We start from the raw sequence: 26,502 nt of genomic DNA, 5'->3' as shown, positions 1-26,502 counted from the left end.
TTTTTGAATACAACTTTAGCTGTTGTAGAACGGCAACAAATAAAACCATAACATTATTTTGTAGATGAAACTTTGAGTATTTATCATTCACTTCATTTTGCTGCTTCAGTAAACGTACCCATAGAAACAAATGTACTCCCACCACCGTACAGGTTAAAAATCTTCACTAAGCGCTGATGAACAACTCACTTCTTCAAGTCTCCTTGTTTTTTATGACGGTTATTTCATTATTCCAAGCATGCTGGATATGTAGTCTTACGGTAGAAACGGCGAAAACTAGATATTAATGTCAAAACAAATATGTTGCGAAACATAAAAGCCCACAGTGCTTTAGTGCTCAGGATGACACGTAAAATCGTGAAGCGTTCCATATTTTGCCAATTTATTATAAATTGAGTTGGCACACCGACCTATTTTGCCAACAAAAACTTGCATAAAGAGAATACTGCTCGTGAAACACAATAACGGTGAAACACACACTAGTGTTTACATGATATTTGCAAACTTAAAATAAGCAACCCTATGCTCACAGAAATTCGAAAACAGACGTTTTAATCAACCACTGGGACAATGTGGCTGGACATCGCATTGGAATAACTTTAAGCAACCCCCACTTAGAACTATAATCTGATTGGTCGGTCGGTGGAATCGTATGCAAAGCGAAAATATGCTTCGCGGAAAGTATTTTTGGTTATACTTGTACGCAGATACCTTCCGCGGGCCGCAGCGATACAGCGTGGCGGGCCGCCAGTTGGTGACCCCTGGTCTAGGTAATTATTAAACAATTAAATTGATAAATTTCAGTCGGCTGAATAGCCGAGTTGTGAAAGCGATGGAACAGCAATCGAAAGGGCGCCGGTTCGACACCGCTCAAGAGCATGCGGCTGTGTCTTTGGCAGGACACTTAAAGGCATGCCTGAAGGTGGACATGAAGATTGGCTTCCTTGCCTTCTCGCCCACTTAAAGAATTGACTGCCGTAAATACCAAGGTTACTAGGAAGATAACAGGCACAATAAATGAATAGGCAATGTGACTGTGATTCAGTCCGCCCCGTTAGCTCAGTGGTTATGTAACATGTACCATGTTTTTAGCTAACAAATTTAAATTTTGAGAACATTTAACCGAAACTTATCAAATGCAAAATGCATTTCAACGCTGCAAATTCAAAACCTAAGTTCCGTGAGAGCAGAATTTAGGTTTTGAATTTGCAGCGTTGAAATGCATTTTGCAATTTTGATAAGTTTCAGTTAAATGTTCTCAAAAGTTAAATTTGTTCTAAATATTTGGTCTAATTATTTATTTGAAGCCTCGATGCCGGGTTCAGGCAAGGCAACTGAAGAAGAAGAAGAAGTTAAAAACATGGTAGCCTACATGTTAGGCCCATACCACATTTTTTTAATGTTAAATCCCGGACGAGTCCCGAGTGTAGGGTTTTCTGATATTTTAGTCTTTTGCTTAATAAGCCTTTTGCTTATTGAGAGACTCTGAGTCTCTAGCTATAAAAAGCTAATTTAGGATTTCTGTCTCGGGGTATGGTTGCCTACAAAATTAAACAAGTTAAATGTAATGTTAAATGGATTTATTGTTAGGTCAAAATTATAAACTCATATTCGGGAAATTGAGAAGTAATTATCTTATCTAACTCCAACCAATTTAGTCTATTGCGACGGGGTCTGAAAAGCGACATTCTCCCGTCGTGAATTTTACCTTCTTGTTCTAGCAGTCGTTCGGTCTGTTCTCTTCTGCTGTTTCTTTTACAAGTCGTTTTCTACCTCGTTTAATTTATAATATAGTGCCTTTTAACAGTAATATGGTGGGAGTTATGAAAGCGGAATGGTTACACAGTTATGTCTCTTCAGAAATACGGATGTGGTGAGCTAAATTCTGTGAGAGTGGCATTTGTTAACAGGAAGCGTGACCTAAGTTCTGTAAAAGCAGAATTTAGGTTTTGAATTTGCAGCATTGAAATGCACTTTGCAATTCTGATAAGTTTCGGTTAAATGTTATCAAAATTTAAATTTGTTAGGTAAAAACATGGTACATGTTTCAGTTACGCGTTCTAATCAAGATCACACGGCGCTGGTTCGACTCTCGGGGTGTACGCTTGAGCAACGCATTTCAAGGGCTGCTCTTCATTCAGCGGCACCCAGCGGATGGAATGATTCCCTGGCAACACGACTTCAACAATCGGAAAACTTCACTCTGTCAATCTCGGTAACCGGCCCTGCATCAAGAGCCTCTACAAGTATGCGAAACTACCAGGAATAACCTATCAAGGATTTGTTAGCCAAACGATAAAAATTCAAAACCAAACCAAACAATATGAGCTTCTCGTACGCGATAAAATAACGTGACATTATGCTTAAAAGTCGTGTAAAGTGTGATGGGCATTTTCAGATTTTTTGAGTAATTTAAATTGGATTTTACCTTTGAAAATTTATATAAAAATAATATGTGACACTTGAACAGATACTGAAATTATTAATTAGTTTAAAGTTTAAAAATGCATTGCTGGCCGCATCAAAACGTTCTCGTCGGCCGATTGTTTGAGATATTTGCGTTAAAGTAAATAAATGAAGTCAATGTTTTTTGCGCTGTCAGCCGGGGCGCCAACAAGATAACGCGAATTGATTTTACACTTCGTCCTAATTTGGCGCAATCAAGTGCAAAATACTAGCAATCTGTGCTCACTGCAAATAAAGGGAGAAAAAATTTAAAGGCGTTAATAACAATGTTTAAAATAAATAGAAAAAAAACTGGTGTTTATGTTTACTTTGCTAAATCCCAATAGCAGATGTTGTATTGAAGTGTAACATTTCCCGAAGCCACAGATTGCAAAAACAAGGATGAAAAGTATGTTTGGCAATTTAGAAACTTACTGACTCATATTCATCATTTGGATGAAATTTATTTAACATGAAAACTTTAATCATCATCATTAGATGGATATCTCGTTTTTAAAGGTCACATAAACATTACTTTCCTATATTGCGATGACTCACTGTAACCGCATGAATGCTTTTAATCTTGCTATGTTTATTCCACATTGTTAGTAGTCTTGCTCCAAGCTGTAGCAGACAATGTGCAAAGATTTTTTGGTACAAAATGACAAACTCTTTCCCGAAACTCTCTCCCGAAACATTGACCGCAAGGGCACATTTGCTATGTTTTGTTTTGCAAACTTTCTTTAGGCTACTTTTGCATCTTCATATTCAGTAGCAAGTTCATGTAGATCTATCAACGCTACAGAATTGCCACATATTCAACTGAATTTTAATCCTATATTTATTACGTTTCAGAAGATTCTACAAGATTGAATTTCCAGATCTGTTGGATTCCATCTAAAAAGTCTTTTCGCATTTTCGTTTCAAATGCTGAGTTTTTTAGAATAAACAAAAAAGCTTAAGAACCATTTCAAGGAAATAATAATCTACCTCAAAGAACTGTTTCATTTGCATCAACATAAATGGAAGTTATTGATTCTTGAAGAAGATGTATTATTTACATGACGGATTTTAATCAAAATCTGTGTATGGTTTATCGCAATTTGTCAGTCTGCCTTATTCGTTTTGCGTACAACTAACTTCTTTCTAGAAGAAAAAGTTGGCGTAACTTTAAGTTTCAACCGGTAACTATTCCAAAGCTAATATAACGCATTTTTGGGTCATGAAAAATTCCCCCATCTCCACACCTACCACAGCCGCCTCCAGATTTTCAGATTATGAGAACCCACATAGCACAGGACATGGCTGTATAAACAAAAACTGGTAACATGTTCATTTCAGATGAACGTCGCAGGTTCTCAGTTTATTTATTGTTCCACAAACAAAGGCTACTGTTACTGTATTATTGCTTACTTTCCATGTTTGTGATATAACCCTTTGTGATATAACTTGATAGCTAACTTATGCATAGCACCTGCAGCGAAATATAAGACTTACATATAGATATAAAATCAGACCAAGCCAGTGGCGTGTCCAGGGGAGGAGGGGATTGGAGCGAATGCCCACCTTCAAAACACAGAAAAGTAACTTTGGTTGGTTTTGAATCTTTATCCTCGGACTGACAAAGCCTTGATCGGGTATTCCTGGTAGTTTCGCATACTTGTCGAGGCTTTTGACGCAGGGCCGGTTACGAGATTGACAGAGTGAAGTTTTCCGATTATTGTTGAAGTGTCGTTGCCGTGGAATTACTCCATTCACTATAGGTGCCGCTGAATGGAGAGCAGTCCTGAACGTGCGTTGCTTAAGCGCACACCCAAGAGCCGAAGCAGCGCCGCGTGATCTTGAGCCAGGCGAGTAACCGCTGAGCTAACGGGGTGAACAACTTTTTTCAAGATATGTTTACAAGGTCGGATCAGTGTAGACGTACGCATCATTTTGTTTTGTTGCCATCACCCCCTCGGGCTACTCGTAGGATCCGTCCGTGAACTAAGCACACCCTACTTCGCAATTTTTTAAGGACCCAGGGTGTAATAGATTGGGTGGGCCGGGCGTAGTTGCTGAAGTAAAGGCGGCCGAGAGAAAGGAACTGGCCACCCTACTCTCATTAGTGCCGAAGGCTTAGTACAATGAGAACCTTATCTTCTCATACCCGACACTGGAATCAAGTATGGGACCCCCTTTACCTTTTTACGCTAAATATCCTTTGGGCGTCAGCTCCACAATCCATGGTTTAATGTTTCAGTGTTATAGATGCAGGCGGATTGGTGAAATAAATCGGTCCCGTAATTCAGAAGCAAAAGAGGCCCTGCTTTTATTCCAAAACTCTCGGTCGAGCGGCACACCTCTGTTGAGGGACCCACCCATTTTTAGTTTGACCAGCGTTTTTCGGTTATTTGTAATTAAAAACGTGACAGTAGCCTACTGTTACAAACAGTAGCGTAGCCAGGAATTTTGAAAGGGGGGGTTTTGACCACCCAACGGCGGGGGGTCTGGGGGGCCTCCCCCAGAAAATTTTGAAAAATTACTTTGAATTCCGTGCATTCTGAGAGCATTTTCAACAAAAATGTGGGTACGAATATTCCTGTAAAATGGTGCTGTCCGGTAGCATAGCAAAAGGATAAGATCATGTTTTCTTCGGCATTTTTCGGAAAAAAAGCTAAGTCTCTGTGTTTTCTTGTTGCTAATTCCTGGCTGAGATGTTTGAATGTTTGGTATTGGCAAAACTCGCTCTTTTAATGCAATTTTGTTTAAAATTAGGCAATTTTTTTTTAGACTGAAAGCATCATTTTCAATATCGTGACGTCACACGCGTGCCAAAGGGGAGGGTTGTAACCCCCAAAACCCCCCCCCTTGGCTACACCACTGGTTACAAACGCTATTTTTAATAACTTGGGCTACACTAAGTTTTTTTTTGCTAATCGTCATTTGGAATGAATCTTTTTCATCAACAAAACCAGTAAATCTATGCGATTTTGTTAGAGTTTATAGAAGAAGTAAGAATACGATTCTCTTGTTTTCTTACAAAACGTCTTTCACCAGTTGATACGATAAGACTTGTCCAACTTTCGGTACCGTACATGAGAAACGGCAAAAATGTTGGATATTGGCATCCGGTAGCGAAGACAAAGATTGATCAAGGTATACCTTTGCAACTAAGGTGATTTTGATACTAAAATTTTTTATTAAAGAGCTTGTATTCAGAAGGAAACTCCACAACTTCAGATTTTCTGGAGCTGCTTTGTTATGCTGAGTGTTTTGCATTTACCCAAACATCTTAATTTTTTTATAGACAGACAATGCGTCCTTCTTAGCCCTTTTCTAGCTTTTGTAATTCAAATTTGATGCAATTTCAAGTTTAGAGGCGGCTTTTTTTGTTGGCACCAAGCTCAAATTATAAAGGTTGATCTTAGTTTATGAGGTTGGAAACCCGTGACAATTTTGAGATTTTTAATTAAAATAGTTTTATTCTTTTCAGCTTCAGAATCAAAACAATCAGTCCTATGACTCATTAATCACAATCATGAGACACACACAGCGATTGCTCGTTTTCCATCACAATATTTCGAAACTCTGGCTGCCATTTTCTTTCCTTGAAGATGCTGTGAGGCATAATGCACACAACGTTAGCAAACTAACAAAACAGTACTGGGCTAAAATTACAGCGATCGGATTAGGCCGGTTTTGACAAACCGTTTTTTAAAATTAAAAAAGTTCGCAGTACCGGTGAATCTATTTTGCACGCACTGTAGTTAAAAATATTTTTGAAAAATAACCAACAGCAATAAACTTTTTATTCGGAAGTATATGGATTATTACAGTGAATAAAATTATTACCTAAATATTTGTATATTTTAATAATCATAAAAAGAATAATTGCCCTTCAATAATGGGAAAGTAGGCGTTTCAATTGCTAACTAAATTAAATCCCACCACTAGCACTGAATCATTCTGATTCAGTCGTTCTAGCAAGCGGACGTATTTTTTTTTCTCTGATCAAGCGACCGCATGGTTTGCTAGCTTCTCTAACAGCACGACAGGGAAAACAATTAGAAAGCCACAAGCATTGTGCCATGTCGCAAAAAAGCAGGAAATCTAGCACAGAGCAAGGCTCATTTGAAAGTATTGTTAAAATGCTGGAGAATTTTGAGAACAAGTTCACCAAAAAACTTGAAGAAATCGAAAGTAGACTTTCGGAGCAGGTTAGGATTCAAATGGAGTCTATAGAGAAACTGAACAGAACTACTACTGCCCTAGAAGTTAGAATTTCCTGCCAAGATTCACAAATTAAAGCGTTAGAAAACTCAAATCAAGCTCTAGAACTCGAACTCAATCAATTTAAAGAAAAAAGTCGAAAAGAAACTTTAGCTAAGGAGCATTACGAAAAACGGCTGAACATCTTAATCCACGGAATCGAAGGAGATAAAGACGAAAAGAAACACCAAACAACAGAAATCGTCAAACAACTTTTAGAAAACACCCTTGATTGTAATAATGTTGAACTGCTGGACTGCCACAGGCTGGGCTCTAAACAAACTTCAAGTAAGTCTAACCAACGACCAATCATATTCAAAATTTCTAGTGTGTTGGTAAAAGATAAAATCTTTAAGTCACTAAAAGTTCTCAAGAGTTATAATCAACGACAGAACTGTAAAATATTCTTCACTGACCATCTTCCGAAACAAATATACTTAAAAAAAAAGAAATTGCTCCCACGATTAAAGGAAGCTAAAGAAAATAATGAAAGCTTCAAGTGGGTTACCTCGCCCGGTGATATAAATCTTTATATTAACGGTAAGCTTGTGGATGTTTAGTGTACCTAAGATTTGTGTTTAGTGTATAAGATATGCAACATTCACTCAATTGCATCCCATAGCAAAATCAGTTTGTGAAACTAAGCAAGTGTGTTTCGCCTTGGTTTTGAGAACCTTCCGGCGCTGCAAGCACTGATTGTTTCCTTCGGTGCCGTAGGCATTGTTGGATTCCTTCGATGCTCCGGGCACTAGTTTTCTTTCGGTGTTTGTGGGCACTGGTTGATTCTGTCTTGCTTTAAGTGTAGAAGCAATGGAAATCATTGACATTATGTTTGTAAAAGAGTTTCCTTTCAATACTCCGGACATTTCATTCAACGGCCTAGTTTTGTAGACACGAATGTGTACTATACTTCTTTATGTTCCATTACCCTGGCATGAATAGCCTATGCATACTTGCCTGCGAACTGTAATTAACTTCTGCTCTCTCTGTGTTGATTTTTGTTAATAGTAACATTTAATTTTTTACAAAACCTTATCATTTGTTTGCTTGTTATTTGTCTAATGTCTTTCACTCATGCATCTGCGTGGATTCTTAGTGATAATTCAATTCAACATTTGGCCTTCCGCAATGCCACGTGATGCTATTCTTTTGCGTGCTCTTCATATCTTGAATAAACCCTGCGTGCTGATTACCGCGTCAAACTGTGCTGATCTACATATCTCGTAATTAACTGTACCAATAATGACATTTCAGAGACCCATGTGTCCTCGAGTCAGGCTGCTGCTCTTGATTCAGACGCAGAAAATGCGTTCTACCTATGCGATTCTCTTAATCGGTCACTAACTCGCAACTTCAATAACTGCGAATACCACAACATCAACTCTCCTACTTTTGAGACAATTCGTAGTGCATCATTATTCGTTATTCATGTAAATATCAGGTCATTACAAAAAAATTTTGACTCTTTGTACGATTTTCTTGCTAACTTCGACAAACTTCCTGATGTTATTTGCATAACTGAAACTCGTATTAAAGTCACTCCTCTGTCAAATATTACGCTACCTGGGTACGAGTATAAATACGTTAACTCCATTACTTCTGCAGGTGGAGTTTTGATTTACGCACTAGACAAATATAATATCACACCCTTGAAACCTTTTGAAGTGCCTTGTGTTGACTGTGAAAGCTTATTTGTTAATATAAGTAACACCACAACAAGCGCTAACATGAAAATTGGCGTAGTATACCGTCACCCAAACACCAATATCCAACGTTTTGTTGATGCGCTGGACAGTGTGCTAAGTAACTTAAACAAAATGAATCAAACCTACTATATATTAGGTGATTTCAATATCAATATTTTAAACGACGTTCTCCCTTCACCGGTCACAAATTATCTAAATATGCTAAACAGCAATGGTACTTGCCCTATAATTACTCAGCCAACAAGAGTTACTGATAAATCGTCAACACTAATTGATCACATTTTATCGAACGATGTTTCTCATTCCGTATTACCTGGAATAATTAAGTCTGACATCTCTGATCACTACCCTACTTTTTGTATAATTTCCCATGTTGACAACTCGCATCAACACAAACCTCGTTTCTACAGAGACAAGCGTAACCTTGATTCGGCTTCCTTCATTGAGGACTTGAACTCCCAACTAGGCACGTTTCTGTTGGGTATTAAATCATTACAACCTCAGGAACTGGATTATAAATATAGCGAACTATTACAGATTTTAAAAAACGCAATTGACAAATACGCTCCACTGAAAAAAATGTCAAGGAAAATGTGCAAGTTAAAAAGGAAGCCGTGGATTACCAGTGGGTTGTTTACTTCAATTAAAAATAAGCAAAAAATGTACCAATCGCACTACCTGAAAGGGAATCAAACAGACAGGCTAGAGTACAAAAAATACGCAAATAAGCTCACTAAATTGAAATACATTTCCAAGCAAAATTATATACATTCGGAAATTGAACTGAACAAATCTTCCCCACGTAAAGTATGGGAAGTCATTAACTCACTGCTGCCAAATAAACAAAAATCAAAGCAAACAATCAATTCCATTAATATTGATGGAGTGTCATCAAACAAACCCATCGAAATGGCGAACCAATTCAATAAATTCTTCTGCAACGTTGGAAAAGAGATCTCTGACAGCGTTCCGCTTGCCAACGATAACAACTTCACATCCTACCTTACAAACCACGTTCCTTCTTCTATTTTTCTTGAACCAACGACTGGCGATGAGGTACTCAAAGAAATCCGAGCTCTAAAACCCAACAAAGCAACTGGCTACGATGACATTTCAGCATATTTCATACAGATCGCCTCCGTGATTATTGCCCTGCCCTTCTCAAATCTTATTAACTATTCCTTTCAGTTCGGTATTTTCCCTGATACATTTAAACTTGCCAAAGTTGTACCCGTCTTCAAATCTGGAGACAAACTTGAGGTAAATAATTATAGACCTATCTCCCTTTTATCGTCTTTCGAAAAAATTTTGGAAAAGCTCATATATAAAAGGGTCTCTTCCTTTCTAGACAAACATTCTGTCCTTGCTCCTACGCAATTTGGATTTCGGTCTGGCTCCTCTACTTCATATGCCGCTATTGATATTATTAGTGCCACCTATGAACACGTAAAAAGCAACCTGTACACAGGTTTGGTTCTCTTGGATCTCAAAAAAGCCTTTGACACAGTATACCATCCCATTCTACTATACAAACTCAACCACTATGGAATCCGAGGTACAGCAAACGAATTATTCTCCTCCTACCTAAAAGACAGAATGCAGTATGTCGCGATTAATGAACAGGAATCTGAACAGAGATGCATAACACACGGTGTACCTCAGGGTTCAACGCTGGGTCCATTACTGTTTTTATTGTACGTAAACGACTTACCAAACTGCACGTCTTCTGTTCCAAGACTTTTCGCAGACGATACCTGCCTGGTAATTAACGCTCCTAATCTAACCTACTTAGAAAAGGAAATATCGTCTGAATTACTTAACATCAAGAACTGGATTAATGCCAATAAATTAGTTATCAATCCTTCCAAATCAAATGTCATTGTAATCCCTCCTAAAAAATGCAGCTACCCAGAAGATATCAATGTACTTTATAATTGTGTTCAGATCGAACAAGTTAAGTTTGCCAAATACCTTGGCATTATTTTTGACAATGGTCTAAATTTTGAACCTCATATTAATATGCTCCACAAGAAACTTTCTATATCTGTAGGGATATTGTCGAAACTCAAATACATTCTTCCAAACAAAACATTATTACAATTATACTACGCACTGGTACATTCTCATATCGTATATGGGATAACGATTTGGGGTTCATGCTGCAAGACACAAATGAACAAGCTTAGCACCTTACAAAATAAGGCTGTCAGAATAGTAGCAGGTGGCAGGTGGTCTGATCATGTCACACCTTTCTATAAGAAACTTAACATACTCAAGCTTAAAGATTTGTACGAACATGAAATTGCTAAATTCATGTTTAAATTTGATACGGATGTATTGCCTCTGCCTTTCGCACACTACTTTGAAAAAACCAAACTCATGTATAATGCACGACTTACTAGACACTCTTCCAATGATTGTTATTTTGTCCCACGTTACGCCTCATCCCGACTCCAGCGCAGCATTAAATATGCCGGAGTGAAAGTCTGGAACTCCTTACCAACGAGCTTGCGTAAATTGTCATTTTATTCTTTTAAAAAACAACACAAATACTCACTCATCGCCAAATATTAGCACGATTAATTTTGTATTACCTTTATGCTACCGATAGACTACTAAATATATTTCTCTATGACCATCTTCTAACACCTTGTCTCAATTTTCGTTATTGAATTATTCTTATCGCAATTTTAGAACTTCTATTAGAATCTGGGGTATCTGCTTGACTCGAAGACCCATGGTCTCTTCGCAGATTCCCGTTGCTGGAAATTCCTTTTTTATTGCTGTATTTATTGTATTATATTTACCTACAACGAAATAAAATCAATCAATCAATCAAAAACTAGCTACATATAATTTTAAGTGGGATCGATTTTGAATTCATAAAATCAAGAAAATGAAATATATTCTGACAGGTGTCAAACCCACAACAATGCTTGATATGAACGACTCGGTTACATTTTAGGAAATAAATTCTTTTGCATGAATTTATAAAATACTTTTTATCTTACGTACATTTGTAGTAGGCTACAACATTTCTTTTTGAAGGGGTTTTAAGTAGCCACGTTGATTGCAAATGCGTCTGTTTGCTATCCAGACAACAATTCTTGCTACTTCGTAAATTTAAAATAAAATAATAGTTTACCTCATCCTGTTTACCAGCTCAGTGGTCAGAATATCCGCCTCTCTGAGTCGGTGGATATGTGTTGTGCGGCTTGTCGGGTCACATCAAAGACTTTCAAAAGGTGATGCTAAACCTTAATCTCACTTGGTACTCAGCAAAGAATTTCTGGATAATGATGTAGGCTGCACGGTTACGTCTCTATACAGCTGCTTTGTAAACCACTAAAAACAATGCGATAGATACAGCACAACATACAACACATTATTCTTAGACATAAAATAGAATGCAATTGTGGGAATACCGACAAATAGTTCTCATTTTGAACACGTCATCGTTTTTGTAACTTTGCGGTTGGTTTAGCTGATATTTAAATTGCCATACATTTTGCTTGTTCTTCTCATTTCCTGACTTACTGGCAGCAATGTCACTTTTTGCAAAGGGGTACAATTTTGATTCTAACACGTGATCTAACACGTCAATGATAAAATACGAAACGACACAATCAAAGGAGAAACAAAGAAAGAATTGTTAAACAATTTTTACATTTCATCATCATCATCATCATGTTCCTTCCTTTCGTCAAGGGGAGGAGGCAATGAAGCGGAAGGTTTCTTTTTTATGAGATATTTCTACATTTATTCAAGCATTGGATATAAATATTAGAGTTGCACTTTTGCCAATAAAATCATGTTCAATTAGATCTGCCGTTAATTTTGTAGCATTGTGTCCATTATTAGAATATTTTATGCTGAATCTTAGCTTTTACATCATATGAATATCCCTGCGGAAGATTTTGAAAACTGTTACTTTAAAATCACAAATGTTAAAATCGAAATCTTTGATTAATTTAAAATACTAAAACAAGGAAAAAATTCATAAATTTATTTAATGAAATTTATTAAATCTAAACAAATGTAAAAGGTATCAGTAAAACCTTTTAGTTCGATAAGAAGCATAGAAAACAAAGTTGAAAGCAAATATAGATAATTAGCTTATTTTTTCGCGTTTTGGCACTGATAATAATTAATGTTTATGCTTATAGGGTTTATAAACTCACAATTCTGTGCAATCGGATTATTTTTGCACACTGCTGTGCTAGCGGTGCTGCGGTTTTGATTTTTTTTTTCTTGTCTACTGATTGCAAAAAAATTAATGAGTAGCTATAATGTAAACAAATGAGTTAAATCTGTGGAAATGAGTTGTCTTTTCACTTTGTTGATGATTTTGACGCCATAAAGTGTTTGGCTTATACAAAGTTAACTATTGATTGAACTTGGAAATATCTCAATTCCTTGAATCATCGAGATATTTCTGAAAAGATGGCGTTTGTGGAAATAAGATAATTTCGTTTGTAGAAAATACTGTAAGCCTAGTGATTGGCACAGCAACTTTTTTCATCTTGATTTCTTTGCACTTAGTAGCTTATAAAATATCAATTCCTTCTGTTAAGTTCACAGTTAAAGTTGGTAGTTATGGTAGTCCACAGAGTGTACAAAGTATTTTACCAGAAACGCTAAAAATTACTGACATTTTGTAAATAGAGAAGCAATCGCGAAAAACCCCGAGTTTCAGCTGCAAGAAATTTTATAGTTGATGCAGCAAAATATTTGAATTGTTTTTGTAAACTGTCAAGTGAAGTAAGATCAGCCTGTTAAAAAGGAAAGTTTACCTAAAAATGTTACAAAAGAAACAAAAGCAAGCAGTTGCTTACCCAAGCTGGTAATTTAAAATTTAAATATATCAGAGCTTATCGAAACCAAAAAAGCTAATCTTCTTGTCCATCATCAAGCATAAATGTCTTAGTTTGTTTGTTTGTCGTATCCAGGCTTACGACCGATGATTGAAGATTTAGATTAAGTGAACGGGAAGGCAAGGAAGCCAATCTTCGTGACCACCTTCAGGCGTGCATTTAAGTGTCTTACCAAAGACACAGTCGCATGCTCTGGAGCGGTGTCGCACCGCCTCCCTTTTAAACGTCGTTCCAGGGCTCTCACCACTCAGCAATGCAGCCGACAATGTCTTGGTAAGACATAGCCAGGTCCGTTTAGAAATTAATTTCGATTCGGTAAGAATGCGATCCTCTAGTCCAAAACCAAGACACTCCTAAGAAAAACGCAACATATAGTGTAAGCTTATACCTACTGCACTGAGGAGGCTGGAAGGCCGAAACGGTGTGCATTGTCTTCAGTGTATATATCTGAAGAATACGCTGCTGCTTCTTCAATTTTCCGGCACTTTTGAAAATGTTACGGATCACTGAAGTCATTTCAGACCAAGATATAAAAGTACCCGTTGGATCCAATTGTCCACGGCAGCTAAGACAGCACCTTGACTGGTTAACCGCAAGTTAGGTTGTTCGGTGCTGCCAGACCTTTCTATTGCCATATTTTGATTTTTATGTAATTGTGTTTCTTTTTCTCGACTCGTATTATAAAGACAAATAAAACAAACATCTCTCTCTCTCTCTCCACGTTACTGAACATAACAACATACCCACGACAAGTGTCGACAGAACACACATCCTTTTAAACTTCCTATGCTATCAATAATAAACGATCAAGTCACAAAAGCAAGTCATTCAAATAAAAAAGTTTTCAAATTTGTTTTTTAAAGCTATTAACTAGATGCAATTTGGTTTGAGTCCAGAAAAATAAGCTGTATGTTTTAAATAAAATTATTACATCATAAGCAAATGCTTACAACTACTTTTGTCAAATTATTTCATCTGATCTGCTGGTTCGCTATAGATCAGGGGTTTCCAACTTGTTTTGATGATGACTTCTTATGTTGATTTTAAATATCTTGTACCTCCCCTTTCCCCGACCAACAATCTTTTTTAAACAGCAAGATCAAAGTAGATGGTCGTGACCCCCACAAAACTTTTGACCGACCCCCTAGGAGTTGCGACCCTCAGGTTCAGAACCACTGCTGTAGATTGTGCCACTGCTGGAGTCAGCCGGTTCGCGTAATCCGGGTCGTAGAATTAGTTAGCTTAATAAAAGTATGCAAACCGGTTGTTGTTGTTGTTGTTACAAATTTTATAGATTTTATGACGGCATAAAACCAGTTTAGAATAATATACTTATAGGCGTTATACAGAATGCAATATTGAAAAGCCAATATTTACTGAAAGTTTTTATAATTTAAATTAAATTACTTATAATCAACTCAGTTACGCAGTCGGTTGGGCTTTAAGATTAAAAGCGATGCCACTTGTTGCACAGTTTATGCTTGCAGTTGAAGAGTTTTCAATATTTCACAATCCTTAATCTATTTTTTAATCATCTAATGACTTGTTTTTCGAGGTATCTTATAAAAAAAAAAGATGGCTCGGTGTGCTTTTGATTTATTAATCACACCAAAAGCAACGTCTTTAACAACATTGAAAGATCCATTCCAAAATTAAAATGCTCAAAATGTTGATGATAACTTCATGTTATTTAATGTAATTTATTTCATCTATGTTAGTTAATGCACTGAAGATGAAAAAAGTTTTGAGTTTAGTATCTACATTGTGGGCTCTCTATTTTTTTATTAGATTGACTAGCTGTGCCAACCTGGGTCGGACTTGTAGAGTTAACTTTGAAACAATACATAGCTTTTGGAGAAAAGTACGCTATGCCTGTAATATGGGTACAAATTTATTCGAATTCAAAGTTCACTCTTCTAACTTATAAGACAAGTGGTGTTTCGTATTCCGCAAAGTAATGTCCATAATTCCAACATTTTGTTCCTCTTGTAAGTAAAATTGCAATTTTTCCCTTCACTGACATCAGTTTGTATGAATAATAAATATATTCTTCCAAAGAACTTGTACTTTACAGTAAACTGGATAAAACGGTGCGTGTATATGCAACGCTGAGTCTAACGCAGAAATACGTTGCTTTTCTCGTTTTACAAGGCAGCTGTTGCGTTTATATTTTGATTCTGACAGTAACTATTATGCGCTGTATTATTTTTATTTAGATTTAGGCTTCTAGCATAAAGTAGCCAACATGTTGAAGGAAAGCTGTTTAGTCGTGTTGATGTTTGTCGCGATCTCTTCAGGTACATTTGTTATTGACACATTTAATATACTGATTGTATTCAACGCATGTGATGCTTACTTTCGAAGTGTAGTGTATAATTTTTAGAGCTATGGTAAATTGTGTAGGGGGTGATTTATTCAAGTTTCAACGGCCACATTAGGGCTGTCAAATGAAGGGATGATTAATTTTATTGTTTTTCAATGCCACCATCCATTGTTCCTCCATACAGTCATCTGTGAGTGTGGCATGGAGAAACAAACTCCAGACCACATGATCACCTAACAATCTACTGCGTTTTGCGTCTTGGATGATGAAACAACACAATTTTGTTTTTGAGTAACACAATTTATGCTCACGTCCTGCCCTCACCTTTTTTTTTTTTAAAACACCTGCCCTGAAATCCTACTCGGTTCACCGCTGCTGTTTCTAGACTGACAAAAGACAAACAATACTCCTTCTAGTCCTCGAGGCTTAGTGTGACAAGTTAAACTTAAAAATTAAAAACAAAAAAAGAGAAGTCAAATCTGTACTTGTGTTTATCAAACCTTACGAGAAGTGTTGTTGTGCTATTTGAACCCTTCTGAAAAGTGGACTCTTTATATAGTTTATTTAAAACTAATAAATTTATTTTTTACTTTGTTTTAGGTATGGTCTGTTGGAAATGCAGGAACTCTCAGAATATGAGGGATTGCAAATTAAGAGGAAGAATGGATACCTGTAGTGGCGATCAAGTGAGACATATCAGATGACTTTTCAATAGTTTCAGTCTACGTATTAATAACTAGAGCTTCTGGAAGCACAACATGCGAAATTGCTTGCTCGGAGTAGTGTGCATTAAATAAAAAATGTTGCCTAGTTTTTCATCAACCAAAATTCAATTTTTAGGCTGAGAAATAGGCTACGGTACTGCTTTCTGTTGAACTTTTCTCAAAATTTATGAGCTTGCACAAAATTAATTTAAAACAACTAACATTAACTCATCTATGCAATTGTGTTTGAAATTTTAAGCTATTCGAAGAAGTTAAGCCATAATCTTTAAAATACATGCCCAACAAACACCTAAACACTAAAGCTGACTTAATAAACATTCAGAAAATAAGCAGCTTCCACATGCATTCAGCCCTGTAGCTTCTGTATTGTTTACAATATTACAATATATAATGTTTACAATAAAACATCCTCTACTCGGCAAAAACAATAGTAAAATTTAATTTGTTTAAAAGAATTGATGTGTTAGAATTGATTTGTTGCAATTAATTTCCATGTACTGCGCAGGGCATGTGCATGACGGAGGTGAGAAAGTCTGGAGGAAGGATGACGATTAACAAAGGCTGCAAACAAACGCAAGCGTGCAAGAATATGAGAAAACAGGTTCCTCACATTCTACTATGTTTTTATTCTCGTCAAAAGACGCTGACTTTTGCAGGCCTTTTCTTAGGCCTTTTCTTAGGTTTGGTTCGTATAGGTCCAAAAAAATTTTTTTTTTAATTTTCAAAATTTCGCAATTTTCAAAAGCACCTCACAGAGATGCTTGGACCTTGTTGAGCAGCAATACACTGAGACATCATCCCAGGGGTGACGTTGGACCGTATCACATAATTTTATTTTGCATCCCAGAGATATATTTGGACCGCAAAAGGCTAATTACTTGCGCATGTTTTAAGCCAGTGGTTCCCTACTCATGGGTCGCGACCCAAAGTTGGGTCGCTTGATAATTTTTTTGGGTCGCTTGTTTTTCAGGCATATTGTATCTTGGGCAAAGAAATAACAATAATAAAAATTTAAAACGTGAAGAGATCGATCACAAAACTGGAAAATATAAACACAAGTCATGAAGCGTTTCATGTCGAGACATCGGAAAGCTTTGTAGCATGATCGTAGTGCAAGAAGTTTTAACAATTTTCGCTTTTATTATTGTTATTATTATTATTACATGTAAACCCAACAAAAATTTCAGTCTCCAACATAAATTAACTTGACAAAGTTACGGCATATATATTGTAACGTGCACTATATGTCACGAACGCTATGTCGGACAAACCATGACAAAGTTTTCCACACGTTGGGCCACACATAGTCTGGTGTGGTAAAACGCATCAAAGACAAAGCCCCAAGTGCTGTATGGACTTATTGCTTTCTCCACCGAGAGGCCTTTGCTGCAAAAAAGCTGTCTCAAGAGCTGCACGAAGTGTTGAATGATGTGAAGTGTGTAAACTTCCTCAAAACAATAAGTCCACTAAATCGGCATTTGTTTTCGTCATTGTGGATTCTGATTATTATCAAGCATTGCTGCTGCACACAGAAGTGCGATAGTTGTCACGAGGTCGTGTCCTGAAGCGAGTTTGTAATTTGCGAGAGGAGATTGCTATCTTCCTGAGGCAACAGAACTGTGTGAGATTAGCCAAGAAGTTTTTGCTAGAAGATTTCAAGGCAAAAGTTGCTCACCTTGCCGATATATTTGACTCTCTGAATTCTCTAAATTTATATAGCCTATGCAAGGCAACGGTTTTACGGTGATTGATCGCGCCGCAAAAGTTTCTGCTTAACACAAAAAACTCATATTCTGGAAAAGTTATGTCACCAGAGATGAGTACGATATATTTCCTCAGCTAACGCAATATAGGCTATCTGTGGCAATGAAGTTGATATTAAGCAAACGATAATTAGACACTTGGAACAGTTTGCCAAAAAGTTTGTGCACTACTATGGAGAATCTCTAACACTTAATAACCAAAATGATTGGATAATTGATCCATTTGTTGGAAAAGATCTGCCTCAACTTTCCATCCATGTTGCAGAACAGTTTATGGACATAACCATTGAAGTAGCAAACCGTATTTCTTTTGCGTCCTTCAAAGACAAATACCCCAAAGATTCTGCACACATCCACTTTTGGGCTTCCATCTACAAAGTGTATCCCACAGTTTCACAATTAGGGATTCAAAAGCAGATTCCATTTGCAACAACTTGGCTTTGTAAGATTGGATTTAGTGCCATGTGTGTATTGAAAACTGAACAGCGAAACCGGCTGGAAGTTAAAGCCGACATGCGGCTATGCCTAAGCAAAATAATCCCTCGATTTCAAAAACTCACGAACAGCAAGCCAGCACAGCTATCTCATTAGTGATTTGATAAACATATTTGTTTCGGAAAAAGTTACTGCTTTTGTAGTGCTGTTTGTTTGCAACACAATGTTGTATGGCTTTTAAAATATTACGACAATTTGCTTGGGTCGCAAGATTTTACCAAACTGAATTTTTTTTTTAAATGGGTCGCCTTAAAAACGAGTTGGGAACCACTGTTTTAAGCTAACACATCTACAATTTTGAAGGGAGAGGCATGACATGGCTCAATGGCCCCCTTATATTCATCACTGGCTTCTTCTAGCTTACATTTATTTTCGTGTTAGAACTACATGAAAGATGGTGGTACTACACAATGCAATAGGTCTGGACAATCCACATGTTGCTGTTGTTGTGCCAACAAAGGCTGCAATAGTAATATGATGTGTCGGATGAATACAAAACAAAGAAAACCGATGAAGAAGCCCCGACAATCGCGACCGAATTCACCGGTTCGAAAGCGACAAAAGCAGAGCACGCCCACCAGGAGACCCTTTCTTCCAAAACGAAGTAAGAACAAAAAGTCCAGTTTTAGTACAAGCTCAGTTCTGTAGTTATTTCAATATATTATCCAAACACAGCAAAGGTATAAAACACATGTAGAAGCGGCAAAACGCGGTCGTTAAAACGTGCTTGAAAAACGAAGTAAGTTATTAAGTAAAATATTAAGTTAAAGTAACCAAGTAAGTTATTAAGTTAAAGGCACGGTCGCAATTCGCAACAAAGTCATTTAACATTAAAAATATCTTATTGGAAACTTTGATGTCATTACATTGCGTACTGTTCTCGTTTTACGTCGGTTTTCTTTAGGCCCAGGCAGCACGTTTAAAGCTGTTTTTCTCGAATCCAGTCCTTTTATTAGTGAACTACATTATACTAAAAGCATGAAGATGACGAGGTTTGATTTTTGGAATTTATCTTTAGAAACAACATTCTTGTCTTAATCCCTTCGACAGAGGAAATTCCCAAGTCTGCATTTGTCACAAAATATACCAATTGTGTTTACTCTTCTTGCACGTTCTTTCGTTGCTGTTTGACAACTTCAACAAGCCTGAAGTACTACATCTTTTTTATATGGATTTAAAAGATGTTCTCTATAATTTACTTCAAGTTCAAGTGAGATATTGAAAGCCATATTAAACATGCCGACATGCCTTGCACGATACCACAATGAGCTTATGCTGTTGTTAACCACTTGCGGATGAAATTATTTACCGACAGCGATGTCGCTCAGACGGGATTAAATTTAACATTTTCCAGTTTTTCCCCTAAAGAACAAGACATAGTGTTTCCAAAAATAATTTAAAATTTGAATTTTCAAAAGACGTATATATCTGCCATCCGTCTTTTCGTCATGTGCCAAACTGCGTAAATATACATTCGCCGTCTTTTCGTCATGTACCAAAATGCGTAAATATACATCCGCCGTCTTCCAGCAACACTTTTTCTTTGCGTACAAGTACGTCATCTGAGCTGAAGTGGTTAAAGACATAAATTATCGGAAAGACTCGATTTAGCCGAAATAATTTTCCATTGCAAAATGTGAATTTCATGGTAATAAAACATTACTTTGATTCAACAGCTAATCAACAGTGCATATTACTCATCAAAATCTATCCAGTCAGTCTGTTATTTATATTTCTGTTAAACGTTTGCTTTCAATTTTATGGATGCGTTATTACGACGCTAACTTAACGTCTGTTTGACACTCACGGAATCAAGTGTTTGTCTTCGAAGCAGTTATTACTTGATATGAAGAGCAACACTCCAAACTTTAACAAATAATCTGTTCTCAGAAAATTTATGCGGCCACTGTAAATCTTGACAAACTATGTGGCGCTGATGGTGATGGGAGCAAAAAAACGTGCAAACATAATAATCTGAAATGGTATTTCTATGACTAAAAAACAGTTATTTTTTTTCAATAAAAGATTAAATGAATTAGCGTTAAAAAGTTAAATAATTTTTGAACTATTTGAAACTTTCGTAATGTGGTGTAGCGCGTGTCGTCACGCACCACATCTCTCTTGCCGACAGCGCAGTGTGGGTTTGCCGATTGCCTGGCATGGCTTCTCTTGGTTTCTTTCGTGTTGGTTCATTCTCTAGTTTTCAGACCAGCTCAGTGGCCGAGTGGTTTCGCCTTCGGCTCTGGTGCTGGTAGATCTGAGATCGATTCCAGGTCGGGCCAAACCGAAGACTTTAAAAACGGTACCGATTGTGTTCTATCCTGCATAGCGCAGTGAGAATGAGTCGGGTAATAATGTGATAACATCGTAAACCTGATACAAATTAAAAATGAGCCCTGTCGCTAAAAGACCTTAGCTGTTGTAGAGCGACAATAAATAAAACCATAACATTATTATTATTATTCTCTAGTTTTCAGTTAACAGTGTAGCAGTGCAATCGACAGTTTAAGTAGAGTCTTGTTTTAGTTTGTCATTTAATACTTTCTGTTAACATTCTTTAAAGCTAGTTTTCAATTGCAGGATATTCACGTTTTAAGTTTATTAAAGCCTACTTTACTGAAATGAGTTTGTTGGTTTCAATGTAGGTCATGTCACGTAAACATCAATTTTATTAAAATTTGTTTGTTTTTAAAAAATGTTAAATACAGAAATAAACTTAAAGTTTTGTGTTTAAAATATTGAAAATTTTGTTAATTACAAAAACAGTATTTGTTAAATTAAAAAATTAGTATTTTTGATCTTGTAAATACCCAGTAAAAAAAATTCATCGTTTTTACATTGTACAGACGTTAAACCAATTGCTGTTTGAGTAAAAATGCTTCGCTTAAGAACGACCGTCTCATCAGATCTTGGACAATCAATTTTATTTTAAGCGATTGAAAAAACATATAAATCATAATTAAACAATAAATACTATTAATACTACAAAAAGTGCTCAATGCCAAGCAAAAAAGCCAAGCAGAGCAAATTGCATCGAATATAGTTATTACTTTCTAAAACCTCTACAGCCTGTTTCACCCTAAAAAGGAGATCATCCGAAGGTCCTTATTCAAATAGAATATTTCAAATAGAATATTTAGATGACCTGCTGAGTGCTGATGATCCCCTTTTTAGCATAAAACAGACTGGAGAGGTTTTAGAAAGTAAAAACTATATTTAATCTAACTTGTAATTAAAGGAAACAACTGTATATTAATAAATGCATTGTTTTAGCAAAAAAAATTGGGAAAATTAAGAAAAAATGGAAATTTCTTTGGAGTAGCAGTTCTTCTTATTTTAAAAGGAAGTAACATTCTTCATTTTAATTATAAGCATTTTTAATTTTAGACCGATATCAAAGGTGTCCTCCATTTGCAAAAGACTTTCCTAACGGCTACGTGAAGTGTTTTGCACCTAAGACCAGACGAGGAATGATTTGCGACTTCAAGTGCACCGGGGAAGGCTACCAGTTGTTTCCAAAGCACGACCAAACATTGGTGTGCATGCCCAATGGCAAATGGAGTCATCCGAAACCTTGCTGTGGAAGTATGTAGTTTCATCGATCATGCACATTACGATAGCTCAGTAGGTTAAGCCGCCGACTATACGAACAAAGATACTTCACGATGAAGCGGCGCTGGTTCTACTCTCGGTGTGTGCGTTTGAGCAACGCATTTCAAGGGCAACTCTCCATTCAGCGACGAGAAGTGGATGGAATAATTCTTACACAACAATTGGAAACTTTACTCTGTCAAGTTCGGTGACCGGGCCTGTGTAAGTGGTTCAAAGCCTCTGCAAGCATGCGACGTTTCAAGAATTAAGCTCTTAAAAATCAGTGCGAGGATAAAGATTTGTACATTACAATCACCCACTTCTTAATAATGCAATGATCGCAACAAGTGACAATAGTGCAGTTCTTCAGTTTACGCTTAGTGCTCTTTTTTGCACATTTTGTTATTTCTAAGTGGAGCAAAAAACTAAAAGAAACAGTTATTTAAACTTTTGTTTCTACAGTGGCGTGTGGACATCCAAAGTATGACGTCATAACCTTGATTCATGCGTCAAGCAAAGAGACTTACGACACAATGTACGAAGTCATGGAGATCATGCTTAAGTGAGTGTCGTACTATTCCATCAAATGAAGATTTGATAGTTATAGTTTGCATGTTATAATAAGAATAATAATGGCATTGCAAGCACAGTAGTGTTTTTTTTTATTATCTATAATATGTATGATATCTTGACAATATGTGCTAAATCAATTCAATGTCTTACTTTTTTAGATCAGAACTACCAAAAACTTATTTAAATGGAGTTTATAGACTCATGAAAATATTTTTAAGGTTGTTATTGCGATTATAGATTGACGTTGTGATAACCTCAGTGACGTAGCCTACATGAGAATTTTTCAAAAACTTGTTTAATCGTAGCTTGTAGATTAATGAAGATATTTTGAAGGTCTTTTTTATTATCAATAAATTTACGTTGTGACTAACAATTACGGAGATTAGGCTACATTACGGGATACAAAAGTTCATTTTTCTAATCACACTTGAAGGGTAAGGGTTAGAAGCTAACACCCTTACTCCTACATAATTAAAAGCACCACATTTTGTGACTCAGAAAATAAACTAATCTTTGTAATGTGGCGTTAACTCAAAACTAATGTACTTTTGCGTCTCTTGATCCAAACTCTAAAGTCCTTAGGACTGTCTACTAATTAAAAACAGCAGCTATCACTCGTTGAAAATAACACAGCACAAGAAAAAAATCAGAGTTTCCAATAATCAGTTCAGTTTTCGGTTTGTTCTCAGTGAAAAAATACATGCCAACATATAGCAACGGTCCAGAAAATAGTACAAGCGACCAAATGATAACGTTATAACGTGTTTGAGATCAAAATAGGATAGTAGCCTACGTTTAAAACTTGGAACGGTTGCAGCATCTTGGTTTAATCACCTTTTCATAACCCTAAAGTAAGTTGTACTATTTTAAAACAGCCTATGGGGCTCATGTACTCCTTTACGGCAAGCCGATACGCTTGAGCAACATGTTAGTGACGCGATTTAATATATGCTATAGGTTGGATTTAAGCTCACTGACCTTGTCTTTTATAAAATCCAAATATCATGGGAAAACGTGTTCCCTCTTTTAAAGGTTAAATGTTTCATCCATGAACATATAGGCTATAAGGTATTTCCAAGTTCAAACATCTAGATTCAGGTTTCAAGGAAAAAATTCCAAGTTTGATATCATGTTTAAGCACTCTGATCTAACTGAACAAAACTACGTAAAAGTTTTGATAATGCTTAACTTTAAATTACGATAGAGTTGCCTTCAAGATCAGAGCAAGCATTGAATTGAATTTTCTCTTGTACTTCAAAAAACATCTTCTGCCAAGTCTTGCTTTTATGTTACAGGCGTCTTTCTAAAAATCCAACTGACATAAGACATAGTCATTTGGAATTTGGCAGCACTGTAACACATAGCTTGGATTTTGAAGACTTCGTTGAAGACGTGAGCTTGGGAAACCCAGGACGCAACATCACAGGTAATCTTGAGAATGAAAGCAGTGGCAGATCCAGAAGGCTAAGGCGATCGTACGATATGCAATAAGGCGCTGGTTTGACACCACTCTAAAGCAATGCGGTTGTGTCTTTAGCAGGACACTTGAAGGCATAAATGCCTATAGGGCCCTTCTTAGGGCTATGGCCTGATGAATTGTAGCCTACTGGAAAATAAAAAACCGTCTGAATCTGACGGAAAACGTTCATGAATAATAGGATATACAATAAGTGTTACCACAAAGATATGAAAACTGTTCTTAATCTTTCTTGTTGGTTGAGTTTTTCACTTGGGGGTTGTAAAACGAATTTACTTTAAGATATGTCATCTGCTAGTAATAAATACATTTCATAACGTTTTATTTCTTATTTCCTAAGTACCTGTTTATAAATTTTGTATGCAATTGTTATCAGATTTCTTGTTTTTCAGCTGGGGGAAAAGCGAATCTTGGGGCTGCATTCATGGAAGCGCATTCCCGATTCAGTTCCGTAAATAACTTGGAAAACAGAAACAATATTACGGACGTAATTCTTGTGGCAACGGATGCAGATTCCAATGATGAATATCTAGAAGCTTTCAAGATGTGGAAAAAGGATAACGCATTGGTAAAATAAACTGTGTTTGATATATTTAAATGGCTTATTGGTAGCAAGCGCTTAGCTTTCAATCATGTGATCCTGGTTCGACACCAGACTAAGGCATAGATATTGGAAAATGCGCTCATCTCGAGCGTTCTACTTAAAGCTGGTTAAATGAAGGAATTGTGTAAATGAAGAAATAGCCAGCATACGCTCAGTCTCTCACTAATACTTATAGCCTGTGTAAAATGAGAATTGTAAAAAGAAAAGTCCTTTTTGAAGTAACAACTTATAGCGATAGATTCTACGGTTCTTTTCTGTACTATCTGGCTGTCAAAACGAGACTTATTTTCTCATGCTCGGATGCTTAGTATCAGATCCACAGTCATCTTCTTTATCATCTCACACCTTAATGTCAACTCAAATTAATCGACGTTTACACTTTTTTTAGATACGGGTCTTGTCATTTCCCAAAGATGGCGTTTACCCTAGCGACCCTAATTTGAAGGTGCTAACAGAGGAGACCCATCATGTCATCAAGTATAAAAAGGGAAGAACCCCAGACTTAGCATACTTCATTGCGGATGACCTTGCTGACCATTCATGTGTCAATCCATGCAATAAGAAGGATGTTGATCAACATGAAAACAGACAATAAAAAAAATGTTTTTCAACATTTTACTTCAAAAAAGAAATCATCTGTTCGAGAAATAAGCCCAAGTTGAAACGCGCGCCTGCATTTCAAAATATTTGTAACTTGTACTGTATATTGTCATGAAAGCAATAAGCCAATATGAAGCTCCACACATTTATAAAACATTAAACCAATCACCGAATGGTGTATAAGACGATCAAACATTACAAGCAGATTGTATGGAAGACAAACTTGCCGTGATGAAGTGTATCTTGTAGGCTATATGTCCTGGTTTTGTTGTGTTCTGTCCTTGTGCCTTTCTGAAATCTGTTTGATCCAGTTTATTGTTAAGACGTCAAATCTTCTGTTGCGATATTGTAATAAATGATAAGGTGACATAATGTGGCATCCCATGTGGATTGCGTGTTTTTGATGGAGACGTTACAGACATCACTTTACCATATGATAACCATGATACCATGGACACCGGGGATTGCTTTTTGCTTTAATTCCAACAAATTTGTGACTTGAGCCAGAAGATAAGTTGTGTAGAGGCAGTTGTGTGAGTCGTAATCGCGGGTTCTGACAAATCAAATATTTGAAGAAAGATAAAACTACGACAAACTTATATTATCACTTTCCCTTGATTATTTTACATAACCCCTTACACTGATGTTGAAGCATACACTCAGGTCCTACTATCACAGCTAATTTTTGATATTTCCACTTGACTATATTCAAACGGGTTGGTTCAATAAGGTGTGCTACTGTGCTTACTGTAATCTATAAACTACACCAAAATGTTTGACCCGTAGAAGCAGAGAAAACAGTGATTCATGTGCAATTGTGCATTGCAACAGGACGTTGTCTCTAGAAAGTACCAACTTTCTCAATTTGGCATAAACCAAGAGTACAGTCTCATCCAGTAGCGTTGACAGGGGGCCTAGGGAGTACTTTTGAACCAGGATCCGAAACAGTTTAAAGGGCTTGTAATCTTTTCAAAGAGCCTGTGAATTTAAAGAAACCACCGCGTATTCTATGGATGAGTCTTTTTCTCGGAAATGTCTTGATTTGAGACCCAAGATTTGAGACCAATTCAATTCA

At 36.6% G+C, this 26,502-nt stretch overlaps 1 protein-coding gene across 1 annotated transcript; it reads left to right on the top strand.

Moving 5' to 3' along the window:
- Positions 1–15,490: 15,490 nt before the first annotated feature.
- LOC145765337 (uncharacterized) lies at positions 15,491–25,793 on the top strand. The gene is made up of 9 exons (XM_082577141.1): positions 15,491–15,573; positions 16,200–16,285; positions 16,830–16,925; positions 18,964–19,186; positions 21,970–22,167; positions 22,636–22,735; positions 24,042–24,172; positions 24,616–24,791; positions 25,216–25,793. Exons 1-9 carry the CDS (start codon positions 15,522–15,524, stop codon positions 25,420–25,422), a joined length of 1,269 nt encoding a protein of 422 aa, XP_082433267.1. The 5' UTR covers positions 15,491–15,521; the 3' UTR covers positions 25,423–25,793.
- The last annotated feature ends 709 nt before the right edge of the window (positions 25,794–26,502 follow it).

This window comes from Aplidium turbinatum, chromosome 2, assembly GCF_918807975.1.
Source record: "Aplidium turbinatum chromosome 2, kaAplTurb1.1, whole genome shotgun sequence".
In the NCBI taxonomy this organism is placed as follows: domain Eukaryota; kingdom Metazoa; phylum Chordata; class Ascidiacea; order Aplousobranchia; family Polyclinidae; genus Aplidium; species Aplidium turbinatum.
The sequence above is the reverse complement of the archived record's forward strand: the minus strand, read 5'-3'. Positions and strand labels throughout refer to the sequence as shown.

Coding starts and splice junctions, on each gene's coding strand:
- LOC145765337 (XM_082577141.1), top strand. CDS start 15,522: ATGTTGAAGGAAAGCTGTTTAGTCGTGTTGATGTTTGTCGCGATCTCT. Junction 15,574..16,199: donor GTTTGTCGCGATCTCTTCAG/GTACATTTGTTA, acceptor ACTTTGTTTTAG/GTATGGTCTGTTGGAAATGC. Junction 22,736..24,041: donor GTCATGGAGATCATGCTTAA/GTGAGTGTCGTA, acceptor TTTATGTTACAG/GCGTCTTTCTAAAAATCCAA.